Here is a 12302-nt window from a genome sequence, read left to right as displayed (position 1 = left end):
CCCTCCACCTTGTCTCTCAGTTTAGTATCCCCCATAAGTATGGTGAAATTTTTCTTTGATAAATTGTCACACAAAGACCCAATACCTGACACAATGGGTCTGCCATGTGGATGTATCGGGTCTTTGTGGACTTTGGGCAAATTATAAAAAACTGCTGTATTTGGTTGTGTTGAAAATAAATATCTGTACTATTCAGGACATTATCATTTTAGCTGTCCTAAAAAGTCTCCCCAAGTCTTTTATATATTTATCAGTTGAATCTCCTATTACTGTATATGTGGTTTGATCATCAAGCATATACAGTAATAGAAGATCCAACTGATAAATATATAAAAGACTTGGGGAGACTTTTGAGGACAGCTAAAAATGATAATTTATGTGGGCTGCACCAAATGTCAGATTAGACATAGAGTCTACGAACAAGTATACAATATCAAAGAAAAATTGCTAAAACATAATATGGCAAAACACTTTCTGGACCATCATAGCAGTGATCCTGTCTCTTTAAAAGTACAGGTCATCGGATGATACCTCCAACTAAACACAATAGACTGTTAGAGTTAAGAAAATTTGAGACATATTGTATTTATAAACTTAAAAGTTTGTATCCTCTAGGTCTCAATATTGACATTGATGTAGCTGCATACATGTGAATACAGATGAATCCATTTTTAATAATTATATTAATTTATATTTTACATGGTTTATTTTAATTAATTTATATAGGTATATGTGGTATGAAAACAGGATTTTAATATTTTAACATCCAATAATTTGGGAAATATAGGTATTTTAATGAGATGATAATTCAATATATCATAAGTATGTGCAATAAGGTCAGCATTATGTGAAGCTTTATTTGTTTTTGAGTAGATGTTATAATACTTGTTATAAGATAATCAACCATCAGGTCACTCACATATTGAGATTTCTTCAACAGCTTGTGTCTTTTTATGCTGGCGAATATGACATAGCAAATATATGGGTTATGATAGCACTTTTAAAAGTTTTTTGGTAGTTATTAGCAAATATTGTGTTTATTGGAGTAATATGTATATGAAAATGTTTTATATTCCTTATTGTTTTTAAATGATTTTTCTAATTGTATGAAGTATTGTAATTATGTGGTTTGGTAAAGAGATTTACACACCCCCTAAGAGATACGCTTATGCTGAAGTTTCATAACCAATAAGAGAAAACCTTTGAACCGCGCCTCCTGAGAGAGAGCTTGAGCCGTGCCTCTGGGGGTGGAGTATAACCCTAACATACGGGGTATAAAGAAACGCTGTAGGGAACTTACAGTATTGCTATCCTAAAATCCCCTTGAAAAAGCCCGGCGGGAACCAGGAGAAACGCGTTGGGGTTACATACATGGTGACTCCAACATAAGGACATACCCATACTGCTGTGCAAACGACACTAACGACTGAGCCCAGACAGCTGAGAGTGGAGATTCCGGACATACCCGCTGCAGGCTCTTCCTGTCTATGTGAACTACAGCTGCTGGTTGCTTCATCTGTGATGCCGTGGACACTCTGACTGCTTTTAATTAAAGGATAATAAAAAGGCTTATTTGCTTTGTACTTCTGGTGAGTACAATTTTCAATTTGGGTATGCATATTGTTTAATAAAGTTTCACTTGAATCTGTTCTTTTTGCGCTTCATCTTTTTCTATGTATGTAGATCTATGGAAGGTACAACACAACAGTCAATTAATTGTTTGTATACATTTTATTCTACCACAGAAAGTTGAACCTGTAAGTAGAAAATTATTAGTGCCAAAAAGGACACAAATTAGTTACAGCGTTAGACACCTTGATACAAATTATACTAAACCAATTCTCAGTTGAAACAATTTATACTAAAACAAAAGTTCATGTTATAGACATACGCCTAGATTTAGAGTTTTGCGGCCGAGGGGTGCGTTAGCTACGCGTCTTTTTTTTTCTAGCGCTGCTTCTAAACAACTCTGGTATTTAGAGTTCTCTGAAGGGCTGAGTTAGGCTCCAAAAAGGGAGCGTAAAGGCATATTTACCGCCACTTCAACCCTCAATACTAGCGTTGCTTACGGTAGCGGCTAGCTGGAAAAACGTGCTCTTGCACGGTTCCCCATAGGAAACAATGGGGCAGTTTGGGCAGAAATAAAACCTAACACCTACAAAAAAGTAGCATTAAGCTCCTAACGCAGCCCCATTGTTTCCTATGGGGAAACAGTTTCTAAGTCTGCACCTAACACCCTAACATGTACCCCGAGTCTAAACACCCCTAACCTTACACTTATTAACCCCTAATCTGCCGCTATCGCTAACACCTGCATTACACAATTAACCCCTAATCTGCCACTCCGGACACCGCCGCAACCTACATTATACCTATGTACCCCTAATCTGCTGCCCCTAACATCGCCGACACCTACATAATATTTATTAACTTTTAATCTGCCCCCCCAACTTCGCCGCTACCTTACCTAGACTTATTAACCCCTAATCTGCTGACCGGACCTCGCCGCTACTCTAATAAAGTTATTAACCCCTAAACTGCCGCACTCCCGCCTCACAAACCCTATAATAAATAGTATTAACCCCTAATCTGCCCTCCCTAACATCGCCGCCACCTAACTTCAACTATTAACCCCTAATCTGCCGACCGGACCTCGCTGCTACTCTAATAAATGTATTAACCCCTAAAGCTAAGTCTAACCCTAACCCTAACACCCCCTTAAGTTAAATATAATTTGAATCTAACGAAAGAAATTAAATCTTATTAACTAAAGTATTCCTATTTAAAACTAAATACTTAGCTGTAAAATAAACCCTAATATAGCTACAATATAACAAATAATTATATTGTAGCTATTTTAGGATTTATATTTATTTTACAGGCACCTCTGTATCTATTTTAATAGCTACCTAGTTAAAATAATTACAAAATTACCTGTAAAATAAATCCTAACCTAAGTTACAATTAAACCTAACACTACACTATCAATAAATTAATTAAATAAATTACCTACAATTACATACAATTAAATACACTAAACTAAATTACAAAAAAAACAAACACTAAATTACAAAAAATAAAAAAATATTACAAGAATTTTAACCCCTTAATGACCACAATGTACCCTGTATGTCACTGGTCGTTAAGTGTTTTTTCAGCACAAGTCTAGCAAGAACACGCTATCAATGCCCTCCCTCCAGAAGGCTTTGTGGAATAGAGCAGTCTCAACACTGGTGGCAAGACCGCGCTATAAAACAATCAAGTCCCAAAAAAAGGCCAGCGACATACAGGGTACGTCGCTGGTCCTTAAGGGGTTAAACTAATTACACCTACTCTAAGCCCCCTAATAAAACAAAAAAGCCCCTCAAAATAATAAAGGTCCCTACCCTATTCTAAATTAAAAAGTAACCAGCTCTTTTACCAGCCCTTAAAAGGGCTTTTTGCGGGGCATGCCCCAAAGTCAACAGCTCTTTTGCCTGTAAAAAAAAATACAACCCCCCAACATTAAAACCCACATACCCCTACCTTGAGCCGTGTTCACCCAGCCGGGCACCGATGGACCAAAAGAGGACATCCGGAGCGGCAGAAGTCTTCATCCTATCCGGGCAGAAGAGGACATCCGGACCGGCAGACATCTTCATCCAAGCGGCATCTTCTATCTTCATCCATCCAACGAGGAGCGGCTCCATCTTCAAGACCTCCGGTACGGAACATCCTCTTCCTTCCGACGACTACCGACGAATGAAGGTTCCTTTAAGTGACGTCATCCAAGATGGCGTCCCTCAAATTCTGATTGGCTGATAGGATTCTATCAGCCAATCGAAATTAAGGTAGGAAAAATCTGATTGGCTGATTGAATCAGCCAATCAGATTCAAGTTCAATCCGATTGGCTGATCCAATCAGCCAATCAGATTGAGCTTGCATTCTATTGGCTGTTCCGATCAGCCAATAGAATGCGAGCTCAATCTGTTTATATAGATATATCCCCTTAAAGTGCCTTTTGCCAATGATAGAATGGGAATTATATCCCCAGCTCACCCAACCATATACAGATTCGACTCATCCGGAGTAATTGTACTGCTTCTTCCATTACAGAGGTAGTTATCACTTACTTGATAGGAAAGACTAGCGGCACCTCTTCAGCTGGTGGGGGCTGTTTCCACTCGATGGGTTATCCGCCAGGCTATTCAACTCAGCACTGCATCCAAAGAGAACACGGCATCCAGGGGGGAACCTATACCAACCAATCCAACACCACGCTCACGGAGCTCCTGTGGGGGTGGTCAATTTACACTTGCTACACGTTATATACATATATATATATATATACAGTATCTCACAAAAGTGAGTACACCTCTCACATTTTTGTAAATATTTTACTATATCTTTTCATGTGACAACACTGAAGAAATGACACTTTGCTACAATGTAAAGTAGTGAGTGTACAGCCTGTATAACAGTGTAAATTTGCTGTCCCCTCAAAATAACTCAGCACACAGCCATTAATGTCTAAACCATTGGCAACAAAAGTGAGTACATCCCTAAGTGGAAATGTCCAAATTGGGCCCAATTAGCCATTTTCCCTCCCCGGTGTCATGTGACTAGCTAGTGTTAAAAGGTCTCAGGTGTGAATGGGGAACAGGTGTGTTACATTTGGTGTTATCGCTCTCACACTCTCTCATACTGGTCAATGGAAGTTCAACATGGCACCTCATGGCAAAGAAATCTCTGAGGAGCTGAAAAAATAGAATTGTTGCTCTACATAAAGATGGCCTAGGCTATAAGAAGATTGTCAAGACCCTGAAACTAAGCTGCAGCACGGTGGGCAAGAACATACAGCGGTTTCACAGGACAGGTTCCACTCAGAACAGGCCTCGCCGTTGGTCGAGCAAATATGTTGAGTGCACATGCTCAGCATCAAATCCCAAAGTTGTCTTTGGGAAATATATGTATGAGTACTGCCAGCATTGCCACAGACTTGGAAATATACCCATTGAGAAAGGTGCCAGAGGAGCACCGAAACGTCTGGGGGTAATTGTGTTATGGATTTTGTCATTTGTGTCTAATAAATGGACTTTTCACTTCAAGACCGGTGAGTGCAGCATTATTTTACTCATACAGAGTGAAACTTGGAATTTGTATACATATATATATATATATATATATATATATATATACTGTATATATATTACACACACATATTTTACAAAATAATAATCCTATATATATATATATATATATATATATATATATATATATATATATATATATATATATATATATACAGAAATACATATACACTGTATATATATACACTGTATATATATATATATATCAATACACTGTATATATATATTTAAAAAAAATCTAAAAAAAAAAAAGTATATATGTGAATAACACTGGAATGTAAAACATTCATAACTCACTTCGGGTATAGCACACTTGGTTAAACACAATCAGGTTCGAGCATGAGTAAGGGTGTTAGTTTTTTTACAGAAGCATACTCCATTTAAGTATATGGGAAAAAAAGCACTATTGCAAATGCGATATTGTGAAGTTTATTTTTAGTGCGCATCAGACTTCGCAAGAGCATAACATTTTTACTTTAAACTTGTGATCCCAATCGCACTCTGAGAGTTAACTTCTAGCAAAGTTAACGCTGAAGTCAGCACTGATTGGCTAAAATGCTGTCCATCAAAAAAACTGAAAAAGGGGGCAGTCTGCAGAGGCTTAGATACAAGGTAATCACAGCTGTAAACAGTATGTTAATATAACAGTGTTGGTTATGCATAAGTGGGGAATGGGTAATAAAGGGATTATCTATCTTTTTAAACAAAAACAATTCTGGTGTAGACTGTCTCTTTAATGCATAGAACAAAGAAAAATGTAAAAAATGTATAAAAGTGATTAAAAAAAAGTAGAAAAATGTCATAGATGGGATTCCCAACCAAAATCCCCTGATATTTATACGCCCCAAAACCATAAATTGATATACTTGGTTACTTCAAAACTAGCAAACTTGAAGTTAATCAATTAAGTAATTTTCAGAGAAATAAGATCATTTATATTGTAAATTTTGACTCAAATATTTAAATACCAATAAATTACAAACTTATACTCAAATCCACTTCCCTGGAAAAAAATTGCATTCTGATATCATACGTATTAAAAAGGAGAGGAGCCATAAAATTATAGGATTTCCATGTGTACAGCTTGGTTAACGATTTGCTGTTCTGTAGCAAAATCGATATCTTACAGTCCTACTGTGCCATCATTGCAATAATTATTAAAGAACTTGTGCATATGTACTGTTAGTGTTTTGTTTACCATCTAAGGAGCATAGGTAGTGTTTTTAGCACTTTTTCTTCTATCAATAATTTCTAGTTGTACTTATCCTTGTGAGGTGTTATGGGTTTATTTCCTAGTCATATTAAAATTACTAGTTCCTGTGGCAGTATTCCCTATTTAACAAAGGGGAGCTTGGATGTGTACCTCAAAGTTAGGACTTATCTATATGGAGAGGTTTCAACAGACAGGCAGCTATATTATGTCTGTACTACTGTTAATATATCAGAGCATTTTGGGACTGATATAACCCCTGTCTAATAAAGGGCTTAGGAGGAGAACCCTGGAGTTATGTAAGATCCAGTTTGTCCATATTTCAAACATTCTTTTTCTTCAACCAATAATCTTTTAAATTGATATTCTGTATTAAACACTTGGGTGCAGAGGACAACTGGGAGATAAACTTCACGTTCCCACCCATATGTGGAGGATGTCTTTCAGTCACCCACTGTATTTATTTACCCTCTAGAAGGGGCCATTGAGAATGGAGAAATAGCTCTCTTCATTATATTCATCTTTGGTTCCCTGCTATACATGGTGATGTTATCACATAGTACATGATGAAGCCACATTAAATGGAGAAATCTCAAATGTTAGTGGTACAATTTCATTATACTGCATATAAGAACAGAGCACATGTGAGCCCTGATTATGGCCTTTAAAAGTTAGTGGGCATGAAAACCCTCATCTGAAAGAGACAAAAATGTTCTGTAAAATAAGGTATCTCTAAGATGCAGATGATCACACCTATTATTGGGCACTAGAGAGTTACTGATGAAGGGAAGGAGAGCCCTAATTTAGCTTATAGCTCCCATTGTATTACCTAAAAGAATAAGTGACACCCTTATTTAAATTGAGGAGTCATTTGTCCCTCTACAATGCAGGTGATTACCGTGGGGATGGTGATCTGCAGTACCTGATAATAAGGATGTATTTTATGGTAGAAGTTGAGGTCTTGTGCATAGATCCCTTATGCCCCTTACTTATTTATAGGGGCCACACAACTGAGAGGCAAATTCTCACTTTTGTATAAGGAGAAACATTCACCTCTAACATTTGTTGATAACTATAGTATGGTAGTCAGCAGGATGCTGTTAATAACAAAACAATCTTTGTCTAGTCAGATCATGTTTTTTCTGTATTCTAAGTTTCATCTTGTTCTTCTTTAAAGATGGTTACATTTTTGTAAATTTAGTCTTTAGTGAGTAATACAATTGTTGTAATACTTTTATGGATATTCCATTTACTACTTTTCCCTCAGGACTCATAGAGAATTACATATTACAATCTGGTGGTAAACCAAAAACATCTTCTGATTTCAATGAACATTCTTCTTTTCATGTGAACTTTAAAAATGATTGAAAACTCACCTTGATGCTTAAGATGCCACATATCATTTTCAAGAAAACCTAACTATCTAGGTTGATTTTAGTCATAAATGTGGCTCATTTTAAAATTAAAAAGCTTACTAACATATCCCTCAACTCAGTTTTAGTTTAGTACAATAGATTTGTTCAAAAGAGAGGCCAGAGTTTTGCAATCTCTCCAAGGCACCTGCTATAATCAGATCCAGTCACACTGATAAAAAAGTTATGAATTGCTTACCTGTTTGGTGCTCCTCAATGACATTCTGCAGTACCATAGGGATATTTATAATGTTTAGGCACAACCAAGGTAATATATACAGTATATTATTTTAAAACCATAAAGCTAATTTGCTTAGTCAGGCCAAATGAAACAAAATAGTGTTCCTGAAGTATTACAAGAAATGTTTTGTTATTTGATTTTCTTGGTATAATATTTTAAATATCATCCTTTGTATTTACTCGCAGCACATCTTAAAACTGATTACAATGGGAGTTTGGGTTTTAGTGGGCTGTGACTGTTCTTCACTTTACCCTTTCTTTTTTTCAGAGGAGGCTGATTACAAACAACAAGCTATAGTGCCTTTGGATTCAGAAACTCACGGAGGGGAAGATGTTGCCATATTCTCCAGGGGTCCCATGGCACATCTCTTCCACAGTGTCCAGGAGCAAACCTACATTGCTCATGTTATGGCTTATGCGGCATGTCTTCCACCTTACTCAGACTGTCCACCTGAACCATCCAATGCATTCAGCCTCACTTCAAGCAGTATATTGTTTCTTGTGCCCACTGTATGGCTGCTTTTATAGTTTTAAGTTATTGAGAATCACATCAACATTATCTTAAAATAGCATTATACAGTGTAGTACAATGACGGAAGACCTTATATATAGGTACAGCTGTTGCTCATAGTTGATAAAGCAAGTTACTCAGTTAAACTTCTGAAGAAGAGTTAGGCTTCCGACTGTGCATATTAGCAGACATTAAGAATAAGAAAGAAACAGAATTATAAATAGTATCTTTCAGAAAAGAATATGTATAACACAATTAAACAAAACAGTGTGCATAGACACATATTTTGATGGCAAAAACACCTGGTTTATGTAGACATCTTGTATTTCTTTCTAAAAACACTGGAACAATAAAATCTTATCAAAGCCATAAGTAATTCCCAAGCTTTTTTTGAAACTATTTACTGTATTTTACTATATGCTATAAGGCTATTCTCGATGTCTACTCTTTCTGTGATGTTTTTTTTTTGTTGTTTTTTTTTTTTAAAGTAAATTTAAAAACTTTTTATTCTGGAAAAATATTTTTCTTCTAAACTTTACTTTCCCATTATAACATCTGTCCTTTTCCAGTTAAAAAAGCAAAAAGAAAAGTGTGCTTTAGAGCTTTACCACATCAACAGTAGAAAATAAATAATTTCAATATACTTTACTGATAACCATTTATCACATAAAACATATATACACAATCATAAAACTTTGGACCAATGTGAGAGATAATATTCCAATCTCAAAGTCCATAGTAAAGACTGGGGATATTTTGTATCAGTTCCCCCTTGTCAGATGGGTTACCATTCAAATTTACAGAGTTACAAAGTCACAACTAAAAAGCTCATCAGCAGATGGAGAATCACCTGATACACCTCCCCACATAAATCTGTGTATTACTCACTGCCTCCCCTGCAGAACCACTCAATTATGCCAGTGTCCATAGGTGATTTCAGTTTGTGGATGTAACTTCTTCAGCACCCTCTGTCATTTACTTTCTGCTGCTTCTGTATCTGGTGGTCACAAGGCACCTATCGACCAATGGGGCTCTCTTTTCTCAGTGTATTCGTTTTACTCCTATGCAAGTTCCCCAGTCTGAAAAGGGATTAAACAGAGTGATCTGTTTTATAGAATGTGGAACTAGTCTTTCATACAACTTGCATATAAAATTTTAATCTAAGAATTTCAGCCTGCCAAGGGTCTTTATCAAGATGCTGTACCTTATTCCAGGTTCCTCTTTTATAGTCCACAGTCAGTGAAGGAGGGATCAAACTCTCTTGCACCAATTTAGCAATGTACCCAACTTCTGGGCATCATTACATAATAACATTTTGTATTAGTATTTCATATTATTACGTTATAACTCACATAAATATATGCTTAGCATTTTCAAAATTTGTTACATTAGAGTCAAATGTTAGAGAATTATTTTTTCATTTTGTTAGCAACCATTTTTTCTATTCATTAAAATAATAAAAAATAATTTAAAATAATTTAAATAAAAATGATCTATTCCTATAAAATTATACCAATGATATAAAAGTTATTAAATACTGTATATATATATGAACACTGATTTATTGTTGTTAAAGCACTTAATCATGGATAAAGGGTCTTTCAAAACCATTTTTGATGTTGGATAGCTGCTCTCTTATTCTATCCCTAAGAATTCTCTAAGTTTGACCTAAGTATTGTGTCATGAGCGCTTCCGTTCATCGCCGTGTCGCCGCGGCTCCCGGAACTCCTCTGTGTCTCTGACGTCATGTTGCTTAGCAACATGACGCTTTCTCTCACACCCCTCTGATGACGGTTACGCTCCTGCCCTTTAAATCTCGGCGGGAGATCTGAATCTGGGCCCGTTTGTTTGTTTCCCTGGATTGTGAGTACCATATCAGTTTTATTCTTCTGTGTACCGACTTCTGCCTGCCTGACCAAGCCTCTTGCCTAATCCCTACTTGCTGATATTTGGACATTGACTTCTGCCTGCCTGACCTTGCCTGTAGCTATTACCCTTTTGCTGACACTTGGATGCCGACTTCTGCTTGCCTGACCCTGTCTTTTGCCTATACCTTTTGCTGATATTTGGATGCCGACTTCTGCCTGCCTGACCTTGCTTTGGCCTTTACCTTTAAACCTATTCTTTGTTATACACCTGCTTAAAAGGGACATTTACTTTTACAAGCTGCAAAAGAGAACTTTGCCTTTCTGTTTGTTATAAACCTGCTTAAAGGGACATTATACTTTTACAAGCTGCAAAAGAGAACTTTGCCTTTCTGTTTGTTATACACCTGCTTAAAAGGGACATTTACTTTTACAAGCTGCAAAAGAGAACTTTGCCTTTCTGTTTGTTATAAACCTGCTTAAAGGGACATTATACTTTTACAAGCTGCAAAAGAGAACTTTTCCTTTGTTTTACAAGCCTGCTAAAGAGGACCTTTTTTCAGAAGCTTCAAAGTAAGAGCATTTCCTTTTTGTTCTTTGTACTACTTAAAGGGACGTTTTATCCTTTGTGGCTTTCCTGCATTCTGGAACAATATTCATTTTTGTTATCTTCTAATCTGCTTCCTGAGTGGGTCACGTCCTGGATATTTCTCAGTGTGCTAGCGTGTGCTTTCAATTCACGCTAGCAGTTGGGTTACATCCCGGATTGATTCCAGAGCGGCTGACATTACAAACGGGCCATAAAAATGGACCCCACTGAATTATCTATGGCCGTGGCTCACCAGGGACAGCTCTTGGGTTCTCATGCCACTCACTTGCAGTCTCTGGACACTAAACTTGATCAAATTACTGCTCTATTACAAAATTTGGTTGCTACCGCACCTCCCAATCCTAATCCCAATCCAAATCCGATTGAGGCATTACCTCCTCCGATTCCTAACAATCAGTCTCAGGTACAACTAAGTCCCAGGATTCCTCTTCCGGATAAATATGATGGGAATCCTGAAGAATGTAGAGGCTTTTTGAATCAATGCCGTCTTCATTTCCGAAATAGCCCTACTCTCTTTGCTACTGCCTCTTCTAGAATCACGTTTCTTATTTCCTTAATGAAAGGAAAAGCCTTGGCTTGGGTGTCACCTTTGCTAGAAAAGAATGATCCTATACTGTTGGATGTTGATACATTTCTATCTACATTCTCAAACGTATTCGATAAACCTGGAAGGTCATCCGCTGCTGAAGCAACTCTCCTGGATTTACGTCAAGGAAATCAACCAGTCTCTCAATATGCAATTGAGTTCCGCACCCTTGCCTCTGAAACCACTTGGAATCAGGGAGCACTCAGAGCCGCTTTCCGTAAAGGACTTTCTGAGCGTCTCAAGGATGAATTGGTGTATCGTGAACTTCCAGAGTCCTTAGAAGCCTTAATAAATCTCTGTATCTGTCTCGACGCCAGGTTTCGTGAACGCCAACAAGAAAAGGATAGAACACAGAGGACTGCCACTCGAACTCCTTTTCGTTTAGCTCCTCGTTTTTCTAGTCCAGTCACTCCAGCCTCTCCTACTACTGATCAGGCTGAACCCATGGAAGTAGGAAGTATAAAATTAACTGAGACTGAACGCTTAAGAAGACGGACTCTTGGCTTATGTCTGTACTGTGGCCTTAAAGGACATTTATTAAGGGATTGTCCTACTAGGCCAGTAAAAGCCAGGGCTTAACTCTAGTCCAGGGAACTGAGTTAAGCCAAAATAGTGGTCATTCCCTATACAAGAAACTCTTTGTTCCAGTAACTCTTCTAATTGGACAAAAGAAGATCTATACCCAAGCCCTAATTGATTCTGGTGCTGGAGGTGTGTTCATTGACTCTACATTTGTTT

The 12302-nt window shown here is 37.2% G+C and overlaps 1 protein-coding gene across 1 annotated transcript in view; it reads left to right on the top strand.

The window, feature by feature from the left end:
* The window catches only part of ALPI (alkaline phosphatase, intestinal), a 140177-nt gene extending 131657 nt beyond the window's left edge, over positions 1-8520 (top strand). Inside the window, exon 11 of the mRNA XM_053711912.1 lies at positions 8261-8520. Within this exon, the coding sequence (XP_053567887.1) occupies positions 8261-8520 (260 nt within the window). The remainder of the gene's footprint in view (positions 1-8260) is intronic.
* The last annotated feature ends 3782 nt before the right edge of the window (positions 8521-12302 follow it).

This window comes from Bombina bombina, chromosome 4, assembly GCF_027579735.1.
Source record: "Bombina bombina isolate aBomBom1 chromosome 4, aBomBom1.pri, whole genome shotgun sequence".
NCBI classification, from domain to species: Eukaryota; Metazoa; Chordata; class Amphibia; order Anura; family Bombinatoridae; genus Bombina; species Bombina bombina.
This window is presented reverse-complemented; position numbering and strand designations above follow the sequence as displayed.